Source organism: Cydia amplana, chromosome 5 (genome assembly GCF_948474715.1).
Source record: "Cydia amplana chromosome 5, ilCydAmpl1.1, whole genome shotgun sequence".
Lineage (NCBI taxonomy): Eukaryota > Metazoa > Arthropoda > Insecta > Lepidoptera > Tortricidae > Cydia > Cydia amplana.
Window position 1 is genome coordinate 10,762,406 of NC_086073.1, and position 19,266 is coordinate 10,781,671.

The 19,266-nt window shown below is 36.9% G+C and overlaps 1 protein-coding gene and 1 long non-coding RNA gene across 2 annotated transcripts in view; both read right to left on the reverse strand.

Annotated features, from left to right (window-relative positions):
- LOC134648015 (uncharacterized) overlaps positions 1-19,266 on the reverse strand; it is a 200,760-nt gene that overhangs the window by 120,143 nt on the left and 61,351 nt on the right. The gene's annotated exons all lie outside the window — the stretch shown is intronic.
- LOC134647948 (homocysteine S-methyltransferase-like) lies at positions 2,356-17,300 on the reverse strand. Its single transcript, XM_063502335.1, has 6 exons — positions 17,110-17,300; positions 12,544-12,714; positions 8,848-8,948; positions 5,961-6,122; positions 3,767-3,981; positions 2,356-2,765 (listed from the first exon to the last, which is right to left on the reverse strand). The coding sequence occupies exons 1-6, from the start codon at positions 17,288-17,290 to the stop codon at positions 2,567-2,569; spliced, it is 1,029 nt and encodes a 342-aa protein (XP_063358405.1). The 5' UTR covers positions 17,291-17,300; the 3' UTR covers positions 2,356-2,566.

Here is a 19,266-nt window from a genome sequence, read left to right on the forward strand (position 1 = left end):
AAAATGATATTGAGGTTTCTAATATATTTTTTTTTCTAAACTGAATAGTTTGCGCGAGAGACACTTCCAAAGTGGTAAAATGTGTGCCCCCCCCCCCCCCTGTAACTTCTAAAATAAGAGAATGATAAAACTAAAAAAAATATATGATGTACATTACCATGTACAAACTTCCACCGAAAATTGGTTTGAACGAGATCTAGTAAGTAGTTTTTTTTTAATACGTCATAAATCCCCTAAATACGGAACCCTTCATGGGCGAGTCCGACTCGCACTTGGCCGCTTTTATTTTTACGTTAAAACTAAAAAATCTGAAAACTGTACTATTTATGCGACCATTTAGATCACAAGGTAGGTAAGTACACAATCACGTAGATAAAACCAATTTTAGGATAAAAATATTTGCAGGTAATTACATAATAAATAATAATAATTGATCCTATATACGTCCCACTGCTGGGCAAAGGCCTCGCCTCATGCGCGAGAGGGTTTGGGCTGGCACAATGCGGGTTGGAGACAGGGACAGTTGCATGGAGGTTTCTTCACAATACCATGCCTACCATGGAATTTAATATGCTACAGGCTACGGCGTAGCGCTACGGACCACAATACATATAACGGAGAAAGGATTTTTTTTATTTCAACTGTAATCTTCAAAAAAATCTAATCTCGGACATGGTCGCACCAAGTATAATAATTTTTTTCTACTCCCGTACTTTTATTTGTAATTTAAAGGGTCGTGCACACACCTTTAAACCCCTATCTTATAGTTGTCAAGACAAGTCTTTAGTCTATTCCCCAAAAAAGTATTTGTGCATACACGCAGTATCTTTTTGGCACTTTTACGATACTTCGTGTAATCACCACTTAAAAAATATTGTATGGAATACATTGTTGCCAACCTAATTTTAATTGTCATTTCTGACAGATGAGTGAACCATAGACATGTTTTGGTTAATGGTACGATTTTTTTTTCATCTTTATAGGGCTGTATCTCCTAAACCGTGCGTCGTAGCTTAAAAATAATCAAATTTTCGTTCCCCTTTGAAACCCGTAAGTAATATTAAAAAAACACGAAAAACAAAAAGAAAATTAATAAAAAGAAAGAAAAATGTTTATGGGTTGTATCTCCTAAACCGTGCGTCGTAGCGCAAAAATAATAAAATGTTCATTCCTCTGTAAGAAACCCCTAATTAATATTAAAAAAAAAACACAAAAAAGAAATAAAAAAAACAAAAAAATACTTTATAATGCTGTATCTCCCAAACCGTGCGCCGTAGCGCAAAAATAATCAAATTTTCGTTCCCCTTTGAAACACCTAAGTAATATTTGAAAAACACGAAAAACAAAAAAAAATAAAGAAAAATATTTATGGGTTGTATCTCCTAAACCGTGCGTCGTAGCGCAAAAATAATAAAATGTTAATTCCTCTGTAAGAAACCCCTAATTAATATTAAAAAAAACTTACAATGCTGTATCTTCTAAACCGTACGTGACGTACGTCGTAGCGCAAAAATAATCAAACTTTCGTTCCCCTTTAAGGAACCCCTAAGTAATATTTAAAAAACACAAAAAAAGAAAAATAAAGCAAGAAAAATATTTATAGGGCTGTATCTCCTAAATCCTAAACCGTGCCTCGTAGCGCAAAAATAATAAAATATTCGTTCCCCTTAAGAATCCTACGCACTGAACAACCTATCACATTAGGGCATGAAACAATCGTCATCATCCATTTTTATTATTATTTCATTGCATTTCAAAGTAAGTGCTTGGCCGTAGAAAGTATTGTATGCAACGTTGTTTAACCGAGTCAAAAAATACTCGTGGCGTCTTTATTAACAATTTTCGGCTTCGCCTCAAATTGTTACCCACGCCACTCGCCTTTTTTGATCCCTCTTAAACAACGGTTGCATAAAATACTATTACAATGTACACTATCATTTTGTTATGCTCTTCACTTCTGATGCAACGCAAGGAATAACCGCTAAACAAAAGAGACAATAATACACATACAGACAGATTTGGTTTCCGCATTTCTCAAAAATACGTTTATTTGTATTTATATTATACATTGTTGCTCATTTCCGACTGAAAATAGATAATACCGTAGACTACTTTCATTCATGGATTAACATATATTGATCATCAATTTAAAAAAAAAAGTATATATATGGAATTGATTATTAGGTTTAAGTACCGTAAAATTATTCAATGTTAGTATGTCTCACAACAGTTTAAATTCGATGAGTTTTCTTCTGTCAAGGTTGTCAACTAAATCAATAGATCTTTAAGGTCACGTTCAAGAATCGACATCTTAAAACTTCAAAATTCTTGATAATTATTACCCCACGAATCAAAGTATTTATCTCCTTTCTACGGTATTTAAACGTACAACAACGAACAGTATTGATCAATATTTCTAAAGATTTTAACATTAACACACTTATAAAACTTACGGCCATTTAAATAGGCCAGGAAGCTAATTAGGTAACTCAAAGGCTCGGAACATTAATAAATTCGATCATTTGTCTTGTTCGGCTAGGGCCATAAAGAAGCGTAATGTCGGTATTTAGGAGACGTGTTCGCTGGCGGTCTCCGGCTGAAAGTTCTGGAAGCGGTATCGCTCGCGCCACTTGCCGACCTGGTTGCGGATGCGGGTGACGTCTGCCGCGTACGTGCGGCAGCAGCCGCCGACGTATCGCGCGCCGAGGTCCAGCCAGTCTTGGATGAACACTTCCACGGCTTCGCATTTGTCGCGGTCGATCCAGCTACGGGAATAAAGTGCTAACATTATCCAACATGTTTAGACAGTTCATATTAGTACTAAATTTTTGACAGTTAAGTATAACAAGATTTTATCATTAGGGACAAACTATGTAAGGACACTACCGCGCATATTATAGTTTAACCGGCTATGAGCGTTAGGATGTAAACCTGGAGAACCCTAACCACGCACGTAGACCACAAACTTAATACCTAAGTGTTGAGCACTTGAATGGAATAGGTTCCCAGTCAGCTTGAAACGTGATCTATCACTATTAAGACGTTCGCTCAGTTGATAAGGAGTACCTAGTCTAGTTGCTTTTATAATGGATAGATTTAGATTTTTAAAGCCAGTCTCTCTTATCTACTTATTACTTCTAAATTGCTATACCTACATATATACTTGATATTTCTTCATTGAGTGTGCTATTATACGGATATCCAGAATTAGAAAGAGTACCTGATCTGATAGCAGTTTGAAGATAAAAAAAATTGATTCAGGAGTAATTATTTTATTACATATGTAAAATAATATGACTGTAAGAATGTAGAGCGCCATGAAAATAAATGTAATTTTAAGCTATAAATAATGTGAGATTTATACGATAACGCATCACGTGAAATAGAGCATGTCCCCCACAACTGTTAGGTTATTCGTGATAGGGGTACTTTTGTAGCGAGGGCTTTCAATCCGTGAACCTATCGACAAAGGCAAATAGAAATAAAATAAACCGTATGGCTACAGAGCTGACAACGCGAAAAGGCTCACACATTACGGTATTTGCATAACATTAGGTAGGTACGATTTAAACATTGCGGTAGAAATGGAAAAAAAATCTTAAGTAAAAACCAAAAAAAAAACTTAAGATAACGCTTATTACGGAAGATAAAGGTCAATGGAATTTTAACAATAGGTCCTATCCGTACACTTTGCTCGTATAAGGTCAAATGGCCGATGTCTGAGACCGAGAGTAATAGTTAGTTTTATCAAACTGCGAAATCTTACCCGATTTCGGGGTTGTATTTTTCGCCTGAATTGGGGTAAACGATAAGTGGAATCGGCGCGTGTGGTCGGTCGTCGTTGAAACCTTTCAGGAGATTTTTCACGTAGGACGGCGCGCAGCAGTTCACTCCCACGGCCACCAGCTGATCAGGGTTCGTTTCCCAACATTTCTTTGCCACTTTTTGGAAACTTTCGCCATGAGCTATGCTTTGGTTATCCTGTAAGTTAATAAGAATAATTAATGGCGGTACTAGACACATACATATTATAGATACAGGGTGGAAAAAATGGACCATGTAAAATAAATTGGCTTCGTTAGCTCTATCATCTAAGCATTTAAGATGTCATTGATCTAAGGGGGAACCATATGGATTGATAGGTAGTAGGGTAGTAAGTATTAAAGGTAAGGGCAGAGTTTTTTAGGTGTAAAACGTTTTATTTTTTTAATAAAATATATTCAATTGTTCGCAGAATTTCCAATCGCCTGCCGTTTTAATAGCTTGTCTTGAAATCTGTCACAAAACAACAACCGAAGCGAGCAAGATTTAAACTAGGCCAAAGCTGCGATAGCGTTTCAAATAAAGCAGGTTGACAACTTTCTCGAGTCAATTGCCAAATTTTGATGCAAAGTTGTGGCCGTTCAAACTAGAAATGCTGGAATGTTTTTTTATCCTTTTTTTGACAAATAAAAAAATCATGACTAGCCTCGCTTGCGCCTACAAAACGCCTGCAAGGGCAAAAATTTTTCAAAGAAAAAAAATGCAAATGGAGGGTGTAAAATTTTATATCTTGTATGTACCTACACATTGCCAAGAAAACGGTTAATATGCATTTTCTTTCTAAATAACGCTGCAGGTCTACCAGTTTTTTTATAATCAAGTTTTTTCAATAATATTAATCCCACCAAAAACAAAAAATCTCATCAAAATCGATATCTTTAGCAATAATTTAAGTATGATTACAACCTGCTAACTAACGTTTATTTTGTTAAACTCTCTCTTCACAAGAACGTACTTTATCTCGCTATAACTTTTGCGATTTAAGTTTATCATTTAGTTCAACTAGGTTTACTTAAAAAAAACTGTTTATTTTCAAACAACAGGTTAGTTGTACAATCTCAGTTACAATCTCTATATTTGGAGATTATTTAAACTAAGCTTAGCCTTAATTATATGTAAACTTATATTGTTTTGTTACAGTTAGTTAGTGCTTACATGTTAATACTAGTTATATCTTACATTAATTCATGTTAATCAGTGCTTTCTTAAGTGTACTCTTTACTTTATCAGGATGTTTTTCTAAAGTTTCTACTACTTGTTTGGGTAAGCTGTTCAGGATATTAGGTAGGGTAGGTTACTTATTTTGTGTTGTGTTTGCATACGGTTTTAGCTTTATTTTATTTGACATAAAACTATATATCCTTTGTTTTGTGTCAAATAAAACGTGCTTAACAATAATTAGTGTACTTTTGAAACGAATTGATAATGAGTACAAGGAAGTGTATTATCATATAGGAATAATAAATACCTACAAGTGGTTTAAGAGATAAAATTCACCCGAATAAGAATTTATATAAAAGGTACAGTAAACAGAGGTCCATTCGTGCCTTCCCGAAATAGTCGAGAAAAGCAGCACTTAAAAATAATTTGACGAACCGTTGAAAATGAAATGACAAACGGATAAATCGTGAACTGAATTTTAAAGGTACTCGTAAACATACTAAAGTTGGATCAGTAAGAAAGCTATACGCAATTAAATCGAGTGAATCCTGTCTAACAAAAGTTTTGTTCATTGTCAAACAAAGTAACATGTGAACAAAAAACTGGGTGCCTAGCCAACATGCCAGTCGTTATCGCTCTGTAGCGTAGCACAGTCATCTCTGTCTATCACTCATCCATAATAGTGTGACAGACAGATTGGCGTTTCGTTCGCTACGGAGCGGAAACGGCTGGCATGTTGGCTAGGCACTCTGATTATTAAAATCAATATTGGTAACTAGTTTTCCAATCCAGCTTTACTTGTGTTGTGTAGCAAGAGCATTTTGCTAATATGTACCTTCGTCCGTAACTAGCTCCATCTACATAATTATGTACGTCTATCCATTCATTCCATTTTGACGGTTATTCATTCTAATATATGTACCTACTCGTAGTTTCGTTTATGTCGAACATGTAACTTGCAAACAAAAGGTACCTACCTTGCAACTGAAGGCCAACCAAGCTTTCATGTGGGGGTATTCTCGGAGCAGCTCGCAAAGCATCTCGGCCTCCTCTTGGCACGGGATAGTCTCAAGCGCAAGCAGATCGACTCCTGCGTCCACGAGCGCCTGAATGCGTGGTCGGTGCCATTCGCGCATTGTCTGTTAAATACAAATATATTTATGGATTATTGTCATAAAGGCTTTAAGTGCAGTCCCTGTAGTAGATAGCTAAAAGCTCTATTAATTTAATAAATTATAACTATTATAAGCCGTCGCACTCGGTGCAGCAGCACTACAGCTTGACACTGCGTGTTAGTTAAAATAACATAAAGTACCTATGTACATACATTAAAAAAGCGGCCAAGTGCGAGTCGGACTCGCCCATGAAGGGTTCCGTATTTAGGCGATTTATGACGTATAAAAAAAAACTACTTACTAGATCTCGTTCAAACCAATTTTCGGTGGAAGTTTACATGGTAATGTACATCATATATTTTTTTTAGTTTTATCATTCTCTTATTTTAGAAGTTACAGGGGGGGGGACACACATTTTACCACTTTGGAAGTGTCTCTCGCGCAAACTATTCAGTTTAGAAAAAAAATGATATTAGAAACCTCAATATCATTTTTGAAGACCTATCCATAGATACCCCACACGTATGGGTTTGATGAAAAAAAAATTTTTGAGTTTCAGTTCGAAGTATGGGGAACCCCAAAAATTTATTGTTTTTTTTTTCTATTTTTGTGTGAAAATCTTAATGCGGTTCACAGAATACATCTACTTACCAAGTTTCAACAGTATAGTTCTTATAGTTTCGGAGAAAAGTGGCTGTGACATACGGACGGACAGACAGACGGACAGACAGACAGACATGACGAATCTATAAGGGTTCCGTTTTTTGCCATTTGTCTACGGAACCCTAAAAACTGGCGTTTCCCTTATAATTGCATATATATATATATATATATATATATATATATACATATATATATATTAACGAGAGTGATAAACTGTGTCCACCCAGTCAAAAAATAAATGCTGTCAATTTTGTTTTCTCTGTGATACGTTTGGTTATGGTTGCATGGTAACTGGTCGGATCCCCGAAACTTTAATGGGATATAAAAATAAACTAGTGGCTCTGTGAGCTGTAGACCTCGCGAGCATAGCTTATTGGGACCATGCACGATGACAGCGCCACACAGCGGTTTGATCAATCAACAATACAAAGATTTTAATTTATTAAAAAAAAATACGAAGTGTAAGTGAAAAAAAAATACAAAAAGTTATGTCTTACTGGGGATCGAACCCAGACTTTCTGTGTGCAAACAAAAAAAGCGATTGTTTACAAAATGCGCCATGATAGTTCTTAGCTAAGCTGACGAAATTCGGCTACTCATTCTCGAGTACAAACTAAATATCTAAATAACGCCTAAGCCAGCAATACAATTTTTAGGGTTCCGTACCCAAAGGGTAAAAACGGGACCCTATTACTAAGACTCCGCTGTCCGTCCGTCCGTCTGTCACCAGGCTGTATCTCACGAACCGTGATAGCTAGACAGTTGAAATTTTCACAGATGATGTATTTCTGTTGCCGCTATAACAACAAATACTAAAAACAGAATAAAATAAAGATTTAAGTGGGGCTTCCATACAACAAACATGATTTTTGACCGAAGTTAAGCAACGTCGGGCCGGGTCAATACTTGGATGGGTGACCGTTTTTTGCTTGTTTTGCTCTATTTTTTGTTGATGGTGCGGAACCCTCCGTGCGCGAGTCCGACTCGCAATTGGCCGGTTTTTCTGGATTTTTTGCCATTTACTATGTAAATATGTCTCAAAAAGAAAATACTCTTATGATATCGATACGACTATTTGTTTAAGCGCGAGATATCACAACTCCTCCATTTTTGAAAATTTCCAAAAACGGGGTCGACTAAAAAATTTTATTTACTCATAGAATCTGGTCACAAAATTTCACAAGAATCGGTTGAGAATTGTGACCTGTAGAGGAGAACATCTGGACATACAAAAGCAAAATGCCCGAGTCAAAACGTAGACCTTCGCTACACTTCGGTCAATTAAAGTTTGTTACTGATGTTCATTTGTTCTATCTTGGTACCTATCGTTAATTAACTGTCCGCCCCAGTCAAACGCCGGTCCGGTTCAAAAAAGAGAGAAATGGTGAGGGACTTTTTCATATTGCCGATGTAAATTTTAATTTGCCGGCAACTTTACGGCCCTCTTTACGATTTAGCTGACGCTTTCAACCTTTATTAGGCTATGCATTCATGGCTAGGGGGGTTCAGTAGGTACGATCTCAAGAATCTCCACTTTTGTTGACAATAAAGCTTGTCCCAGATTATACTAAATGTGTATGAAATAAAAAGTAGTTTTGCGCAGATAAAAATAATGCTACGAGTATGCTTCTTACAGATGTATCTCGCATATATGCCTCCATTCACAGAACAAAGGAATTCCTGTCGTAGCTTTAGTACTACATACTTGTACTATTCAGACTGAGTGGCATTTTAGCTTTTATAATAGGATGTTGATTTGCGACTTCTCACAATGCGCCTCGCTCCAATACACAGGCGCGAACCTTGTTCATAAATATAATTATTCATGTTGAATCCTGAAATTTTACTTCGTAACTTAACTACTACAATAAAAATACTCATTTAGAGTTTACAACTTAGTCGGCGAGCTTCATATTTAACATTTAATTTATTCGAAAGCTTTTTCCGATATCTGCCGCCCTAAAAGCATTCTATGACGCAGTAGTAGCTGAAAATGGCGATGCACTAATGAGCTACTGTTGCGGTGAAGTTCGTCTATTATAGTTGACCTGATAGCCTAGCAATATCGGGGCTAGGTTATTTTTACCTCCACTGATGTTGTGTCCGCGTAGCTGCCGTCGTACTCGGAGCCGTCGTGTAAATGGGCCCCGTAAGGGCCGACGGACCCCACTACCAGCGGCACGTGATCTACATCAACAAGTACTCATTAACGGCATGACATAGCATTAACAAAGCGCAATAAGTGTCAACAGCTCGCTCTATTTCATCGCAAAGAGCTGTTATTCCGATGTCGGGCCGAACTCAGGCGAACGTTCGTCTGAGACGACGTGAGGGCCTACCGCGAACCACGTTCGACGTGTTACCTCCCTGTCACACTTACGTACGAATTTACAAGTGCGACAGAGAGGCAACACGTCGAACGTGGTTCGCGGTAGGCGCTCAGTATGTGTGATATCCGATTGCGCATAGGGTAGACCGAGGCGAATCGGGTCATTTCGTGTTTGACGGTAAATAAATACAATTTTTAAAGGTGATACTGTTTTTATTAATATTCAGTTGGACACATTATTTATTAATTAACAGACTCCAAGGTTCAGACATACAATAAAACTTAAATATGATTTATGAAAAATAAAATACAAAACCTCTAAGAAAATCCGATTCGCCCCATTTTTAGGGGTAAATCGGATCAAAAAAACTCTGTCATAAAATCTAAATTAATAATATTTAACAACGTTAAACATATGATTAAGAATCACGAGGGGCAAATAATTGAGATCTACTATAATCGGTGTCTTTAATGTTGCATTTGAGCATTAATTTTATTGTTCCTTTCTAATTCAATTTTTATCACACCACGCATATAAAACGTAACATAAAATCACTCCTATATAGGCTACTATATGTTTTAACAATAAATCCAAAACATGCTAATGGCCTTTTAGCAACAAAAACGAATAACTTAAATGAAAATAAACAAAAAATTTAAAGTTTTGCATACCAAAACTTGAACATTACATATATCCGATTCACTCCATATCAGAAAATTTGTTGTTTGTTACGGGATGAGAATTGCAATAGTCGATCGGCAAATAACTTCTCGGCGTCTTGGTTTAACGTTGGTTGTCCACCACGGCTTTTTGCTACGCTTTGAGACATTGTGACTCGCCTTTTCAAGCTCTTGAACGGAACTTTGCACAACTCAGCAGCTCGGCGTAGGGGTAGCTGTTTCGTTAGAACCTTATCAGCAGCTGTAGTCATATTTTCTGCCGACCATTCCCCCTGGTGGGTGGGTGGGGTTTATACGTACGCACCATCTTAAACATGCAAACATATAATAAGCTAAACAAAACCGTCCTTTTGGACGGTTTTACAATGTGATCCTAAACGCCCCCCATCAGATGATCCGAATAACCCCATATCATAGGTTTGAATTATTTTCGCTTAACTGAAATATACTTTTAAATACAAAGAAAACAAAAACAAACCAGGAAACACTATGCATGATTAACAATAAGTAACAACAATTACTAACCTTTAGCCTTTCGCGTTCACTTTTATCACGGAATGTATTTGCACATTTTTTACATCGGAGTCAAAATCACAATACACCTGTACGAGGGACTCATCGGGAACCGTCACCGGGGCTGACGCGTGAGCCTTATCCAATGGCAGTAACTGTGGTGGCTTGCGTTGGGAACAGATCTAACCCGGGACGCTGATTGGCTGACCGTAACTGACCGCGATTTTTAAAATTTGACAAAAATGCTTATTTTGATCCGATTTCCCCAGTGATCCGAATCGCCTCGGTCGACCCTACCTAGGAGTTAAGCATCCCGATGTCATAATAATTACTGGATACCCAAGGCGAAAGTTCAATATCATTCAGTAAGCTAATAGAATACCATTGAGCTATTATTACTAACGTATAGAGGAGACATCGCCCATCACTACTGTGTTCCGTTCAAGTGCGGCCGGCCGGCCGCACGCCACTCAGTCGCTTGCGAATTCTAAAGCGACGCAGTCGTATTTGTTTTAAAACGAAACAGTGTAAAAACTCGGTAAATATGCTCTCGTGTGTGCTGCGATATTGCACTAATAATTCAAGCAATACGTCGAAGTGCAAAGGAGTAACTTTCCATCGGTAAGTAACTCTATAATCATTTTAAATCTTAATGTGAACAAAATGTTTAGTGGACGCCATGTTGCGTCATTTGTCATAGACTAAAAATTAAGAGACGTGACATTGTGTACATTGTGTGGATGTAGCTGGTCAAGGAAATCTTGTCAGTAAAAAAAGGCGCGTTATTCAAATTTTGTATGGGACGATATCCCTTCGCGCCTACATTTTTCAAATTTGCCGCCTTTTTCTACTGACAAGATCTGCTGTAAAAGGTGATGTTTCTTTTAAAAGCGGAATATAATATTTGTACACATTATTTAGAAAAGAACTGACAGTTAATGGATGAAAAAAGGTAAACTATGAAAAACTATCCTTGAATTTTGAAAGTGATAATTTGTCTTATTTTATTCAAGTTTTCCACGTCTGGGGCGCAAAACAGGGAAAAATGGATAAAATTTGACCAAAACAACCGCAGCGAAGAGACCTGGTTACCGTCCGTCCACCCGTCCGGGAAGGCGTTTCTCAAAGCGGCAAAAGTTAACAAAACTTATATTGTTTAAGGGTAATTAAATAAAAATAATATTACTACAAAACTATACGGCAATTTTTTTTATAAAAGCAAAAAGATTTCCATGACCCCCTGAACCAGTTAATATATGTACAGTCGCCATCAGTTGTATCAGAGCGGCCACGGTGCTCAAAAATATCTGAACGTGCACTCTAACGCCATGACAATAGAGGCCTGCTCAGATGTTCGTGAGCACCCTGGCCGCTCCGATATATCTGATGGCGACTGTACATACCTCATAGGTAAGTGTAATAAATACTACACTTACCTAATTAAAATTGACCATTTATTTTTATAAACTAAAAATAAACAGACAATATTCATATAACTTGATAATCTTAATATTAAAAAATGTATCATCCACGTTCCCGGGAACGTGGATGATACATTTTAACCTAATTATTTAGGCAGAATATAAACAAGTGTCGCGTCTGCGACGGTGACATCGTATGTCTAGTTAGCCGCCCTCCCCGCGCCCCGCACTACCGCGCTTGCTACCTTGATTTTGTTCGTGCCGTCTGTTCTATGTACGTAGTACATTATACTTCAATGTAGAATACATGAAAACTTGGCACTATACCCTAATCCCATGACCCTCTGCAAACTGTAATTAAGGCATGCTTGCATCCGTCCTTTATGGAAGTTTGTCTCATAAAACCTTTGTTTTGAGTAAAACTCTTGTAATTTAATTGCCATGTTTTTGTGACAGACACGGGAATGTCGGGAATGATAAATCATTTCTAGCCCCGTATTTTCCTTCGTAGGTAATTACAACTCATAAAACAATTAGAAATTGTGCGCTGTTACTTTGTTTACTTTAGGTATTTTTCAAGTTTAAACATTATTTCTTTCATTTGTGGATGCCATTTTTACGTTGGCTCTTTTCCTTGTCCTATATCTATTTACCCTAATACTTGTTCTCATAATGCGCCAATCAGTAAGCGCCTAAAGACAAAGTTTCATGTACGCTATGAGGCAGCAGATGACATAATATGTGCGCACTGATAGAGATAAAAGAAACCTAACCTTATACGTGGTACGTGTTTAAGGAAGCAAGATGCTCACTTAGATGGCCACAGTGTTGTTCTTACCATTTTGCAAGAAGTTTTGGAATTCCTCGAGGTAGAGTGTGCGGGCACGTTTGGCGAGCTCGACGGCGCGCTCTATCAGCGCGTACGCCTGCTCCTCGTTAACGCCCAAATGCTCCACGAAACCGCCTATTGACGCCTGGTACGTGTTTGTGATTATCAGATCCGCTCCAGCTGAAAAAAATCATCATCATCATCTTGAGTTTTTTCCGCTCAACATCCTGTGCACTCGCCTATTAGCATCCGTTTTTTCCATTGACTAGTTAAGTACCTACATATTACTTCGTACAAACACTAACGAAATGGGCCAGTTCATTTGTGCAAATGCACATGTACACTCGGCATTATATAAAAGGGCCTATCCTTACTATTGACATTTTTGGTGTCATTGCGTATAAAAAAAACTGTTAATGATGTGTCATATGTTATGATGGTTTAGTAAAAATGTATAGGTAGTTATTGCGTTTTTCGTACGTCGTCGGAGTATCATTTCAAGTTGGTAGCTTGTAAATAAAGAATAAGCGGCAAGATGCGTACAAGTAAGTGGCAATATGAATAAATAATACTGATAACATAATTTTCGACGGCACCGATTACACAAATTGTTTTGTCTATTTGTCAAAGTTACATATGGAAAACTAAATAATAAATTAATTTACGTATGATTAAGTATAATAATACCTATGAGTCCTATGACTGATTGCTTAATTTTGATATAATTTTACTTTTAAACAAAATAATATTTTAATTACTATTTTTAGTCTCCTTTATGCTAGTAAATTTAAAAATTACAGCTTACATGCACTACTTTGTACAACAACATTAAGTACTTTGTTTGCCACATCTTCAAAACTGCCAACAAGATTGATGCCTCTCTCTTTTTCTCAGATTATTTACTAAGGCCCAATTTGGAAAATGTCGCATGTCTCATGTGACAGAGATCAAATCCTATTGACCTCAGACTAAGTGGGTGCCTCGAATGATACAGTTCAGCCCCTACCCACCCCTTATTCCCGATGTGGTTCAGAACTACACTAAAAAATGAAAACTGATCGCTTAGAAAGAAAATAACCATATTAAGTACCTAAACTATTTTCATTGCTCTTGAGTGGTAGTTTACTTAAATACCATATATCATGAATGTTCTTACCATATCTTAATTAAAACAAATGAAACCCGATATTAATCTTGTGCGAATACACAAGCCTCCTGTCTAAAATAATCATACCGTATAAGTTTATATTAGTAAACTAACTCAATAAATATTAAACTTGTGCGGACTGTTAGTATTAACTGTGAGCACTGAGCAGGGTGCGGCTAAAAGGCGTAAACAGTTAATATTATTAAAACTTAGTAACGCTTCAAGAGGCGCAGTAGCTGAGCAATAAGGAACTTATCGGCAAAAGGAACTCATGCCTGCTAGAAAATAATTATGTAAATAGAAGACGGCGCACGGCTTGCGAATGAAAACGTATTAGACAGACAAGGTGATTAATGGCAGCTACGGCCTGTAGCCGGGCTCAGTGCGCGGCCGCGGCTGGGCTGCGGGCTGTGTTGCACCTACTTATAGTTAAGTTTGGCCTCTTGCCTTTTCCCTCCTGTCTACTCTACACTATGCAAATGCGGGGCAGTTAGCGAATGTGGGAGAAACAGCAGCAAATCTTGGCAACTGTAACCAGCGTCAATCATAATAATCATTTGGAAACAGCTGGATATTACAACGCAAAGTGAGCTACAAGAAAGCCGTAGCCAAATAACAGTACTGCGCTTTTTTTCGCATAACTTAATACTTTTAAATGTATAATTAGGTATTCTTAGAAAAATACAGGACTCGTAAAAGTCGAGAAGTTATGTCGGTAAACATTAAAAATACATCCACATACAATGTTGAAATGAAATTCTGGCATAAAAATCTTTAAATTTCACAAAATAAGGGCCCATTTCATGTCATTTTCATAATGATCACTACTATAGCAGGCAGCAAAGCGAGGCAGTAGGCTGTCTCCCTCTGGGGAGTTATTTGCATGGAGACACTTTTCAGCTTTTCCTTATGAAAAGAAACGGTCCGTTTTGTGGCGAAGAAAAGCGCTTTCAGAGGACGATGACACGACGCGAGGTCGCACTCTCGCTGTTGGATACAAGAAATGACGAGCTAAAAGCGACCTAACATGTAATTCGTCAAAACACGCATATGTACGTGAAAGCTTACTTGTTTGCGGGCTGTGTGCGGCGCAGAAATTCATTCAAACTTTGCCTTGGAATGTAGAACAACGCAATTACTTTCCAGTTCAAAGGGGTTAGTTGTGCGTGGCAGTGTCACGTTCAGGTATTGATACGTGATGTCATCGGGGTTGACGAGATCGGTGCGAATACTACCTACGTAGGTATTCTGCAATTTGGGCCTTTGTACTTTGAAGTCTCTTGTTCCCAATCGACATTCTGATACGTGTTCCCCCGTGTTTTTGTCTAGATTGAGTTTGTAACATGGATTTTCAAGTTTTATTAAAACTTGGCTAAAGAGGAAAGTTTTTGGCTTAACTTAGTAAAATTTGTTGCTGAATAAAAAACACTCACTTAATATTTTATTCTGACTACACATCGTACAGAGATTAATGTAGAGGGTGTATGATATGTGTGTAAACAAAGAAGGAATACCTATAACGTCAGGAAGATTTATTGTAGTGATTGCGAGCTTGGAATGTAGCGTAAACAAGAGTTTACATACCTACTTCATTTTTAAACGAAACATGCCAGTCGATCCGATATCTTCGGTAACAACTACTATACCTACTACAACTAAAACCTCCAACTTGGCTACGGAAAAGGGAAGCCATTTAAAGTAAACAGGAAATGCCAGGAATTATTTGTTGGTGTTTAATTAAACAGAATCACGGTATTATAAAAACTTTTTACAAAAAAAAATAAAACCGACTTCAAAAAGGATGAAATAAAATATTATCCTTTTTGAAGTCTATGCGTTACCAACTGATATGTTTGAAGTGCGTGCCAAGCCAAGTAGTAACAATACGAGTCGAAAATGGGATTTATAGCCATAAACCTGATTATTTTTGACGGTATTGTTACTACTTGGCTTGGCACCGACTTCAAACATATCAGTTGGTAACGCATAGACTTCAAAAAGGATAATATTTTATTTCATCCTTTTTGAAGTCGGTTTTATTTTTTTTGTAAAAAGTTTTTATTTATCCATTTTTAGTTTCAATCGGTGAGTGAAAAATCAATCATCCCCTATTTTCCTACCCTTAAGGTTGGATTTTTTTTTCCAAATTTATATGGGACCAACTTCGGGGTACACCCTTTCCAATAAATAAATAATTACCTATCAAAATCGAACTACTCTGTAAAAAGTTATGCGTGGTCATACATAAAAAAAAAGAGAACCTCCTCCGTTTTTTTCGTCGGTTAAAAATACGGGCAGCGTAATCCTTGTATCGTTGTTTGGCATGCTTCTGCTCGCATTTGTTTTTTTTTTTGTTTTTGACATGTTTGATTACGTACACCGCACTTATTTTATTATAAATTTTGTCGAAATTGCATGTAGGTATGTAAAAGTTACGTCCATGTTTTGGGTATAAAAAAAAAATATAAGCAGACGATTAACGTAAGCTATGAAAGTAAACATCAACATTCTTCTCGAAGAATATAAAATCAGCCTTTGAAAAAACTAGGCCTTGCCTAAAAGTTGAACGCCGTTCATTTATTTGTTTGTACGCACAATATTGGAACCATAACTTTAACGGTAATATTTTCATATTAATACATAAACATAGTATATAAAAAGTTAAATTGTGACAAACGTAAACATTAGAATAAATAAGTAGTCCATTTATTTTATTTAAAAGTACGCTACGCATAATCATAATCATTTATTTGTTGCAAACCAGGGTATTACAGGCTAAAATTTTGAAGCAGTCATCTTAATAAGATTTCCATACAACTTAATACATAACGGTGTTTTTGGCGCGAAGCTTGTACGCGGCGACCTCCCAACACCGCTAACGTGGATTTATTGTGTTAAAACTGAAATGTCAGCCTCGCGAAAGAGTTTGAAAAGTTTTAGTAATAGGCGTAATAGACAGGTAATAGAGGAGATAAGAAGCGTATAAAGTAGGTACATCAGGATTTGATTATTTCGATTTTAAGGACAATTTCATCTACTCGTGGTAGTTCATCTTTTAGTGAATTTAGTGCCACTGCTTGTATCGGTAGAGCCGTTTTTGAAACGTGACTTACAAATTTATAATCTTCAATAGGTATACTTCAGTTATCGTCCATGTCCAATCATTATCGAAAATTCATTTAACTTCCAAAAGATTTTATGATAACTAGTGAATGACTTCGCTACTTTTAAGTAGGTACCTAACTATATATTTTTTCAATATTACGTGAATAAGAGTCCATTTTTGAACAAACCATGTACCTACGTTAATGGTACCTACGTACTTAAGCTTTATTTTGTTCATCACTTAGTGCTGGGAGAAGTTTAAATTTTTTGACTCCACCACTTAGTAATTAAAGATTGCCATTATTGAACTCGACATTACGTACCTCTCAAAAAGTCCAAATGCGCGTTAACGACTTCTTCGGGGTTGGTGTGGAGGAAGCGGGCGCTCCAGAGCGGGTCCCCGTCGATGACGTGGCCCACGTGGCACGACAGCTGCGACGAGAAGCCCCCATCCAGCACCACCACCTCCGGCGGCTCAACCAGCTCACCGTTCGTTGGAGTCATCACAAGTGTGAGATACTTGCAGCTGTGACAAACAATAGGCAATGGTCATTTTTTGATAGAATATAAATTCGGGCTGCTACTATTTTGTTAAACATAAGTACGAGTCATTTTGTACTATTGTGATTAATAAAACGACCAATTGAAGAATTATAGACCAAAGGTCATCGAGCGCATAAAACTCTCTAAAACTTATTATCTAGAGGTAAGTTACCGCTCGCAGCTTAAGACAAACTTTGCAGTGTATTACTGTTAAAAAGGAACTTTTAAAAACGTGTTATAGTTCACGCTCCGTGAGAATGAACACGAGCTTAAGGTGAAGTGGGTTCAGAAAATGGAGTTTTAAAATATTCGTAGCGCTTTTTTAGATCACCATACGGCTGCCATAAATTGTATACGCAATCTTGAGGCCTTTTTCTAGGGAACTCCACGATTCGAATCCTAAGTTTTTGACTTTCGCTCGATAGAAAACAATCACGAACATAGGTCTAAAACGGACTTGAAATATTCGTAACAATTTTGGCACAAAAGATAAAGATATGAAATTTGCTTCTAATAACGCGCAATTTTATACTTGATGGAACTCCACGATTCCTTTTTTTTTAATTGAACATTAAATAAATATATTCAAAGACATGATATCGGCGGTCCCGTGCACGCAACTTCTTTGATTCAGATGGCCGCTGGCCTCGGACGAAGGCGGACGCATCGCGATTTTATACAGGGTGTCCCAAGAAGTAGTGATATACTGAAGCTGGGAGGTAGAGGACCTAGAGGGCTATCTGAATCACCCCCATGTATGTTCCGCGATTTTTCGTATTTTCGGAGTTATGATTTTTTTTTTTTTTTCACCTATCTCCGAGTACGATGAGATTTTTATTTATGGTGACGTGAATTATTGCGGTAGATGCTTGATTTTTTTTTGTGTGCTACGCTGATAGATAGGCCAATTCAGTATGGTAATATTTACTATCGTAAATAATCGTAAATAAAATAATGCCAAGAAAGATAAAATTACCCAGTATGTTCACAACTTCAAGGGCGCTTAGAAAAATAAAACATACTGGGTAATTTTATCTTTCTTGGCATTATTTTTTTTTTTAATTCCATTCAGAGATCTAACGATACGATAGTAAATGTTACCATACTGAATTAGCCTATCTATCAGCTTAGCACACAAAAAAAATCAAGCATCTACCGCAATAATTCACGTCACCATAAATAAAAATCTCATCGTACTCGGCGATAGGTGAAAAATTAAAAAAAAATTACATGGGGGTGATTCAGATAGCCCTCTAGGTCCTCTACCTCCCAGCTTCAGTATATCACTACTTCTTGGGACACCTTGTATAACATGACAGCTGTCAGACAGCTTACTCTTGACAATTAAATCATGTACGTATACGAAAAAGTATACCAGTAGACAGTTTGTATTAAAAGAAATAGGGTAAATAATTATCATCACGTGGAGCTCGAGTCTCATTTTAAATTTGATTTGTTGTTATTTACGGGGCATAATGGTTGAAAAACGCAGTAAACTATCTTAAAACAATACGATTACAATATCATTTAAGTGATTTGCTCCTTGTAATCCCGCTTAAAATGAAAAAAGTTTGAAGACTCATTTTTACTGATTGGAATTAATTTTCATTATGCTGGTATTAATATAGCGTCTTAGCGTCACTTTAAAAACATTCCTACGTGACTTCTGTATGCCAATGAACTGTGTTGACAAATGACTATTTTGTGATCTTGAGTATTTATGTTAGAGAACTTTTGTTCTTCAAATATTACCTATTAGAACGTTATGTAAATTATTAGTTCATTGACATTGTCTTTGAATTGATTTTGCGCCTTATCGAAAGCCGTATAGAATAGAGAATACCTAAATAACATTTTACATCTGATGACTTCTGTATTTATTCGGTTTATTTAGTACGCGTATCTCTACTCAACAACAATCAAATGAATTAGATTAC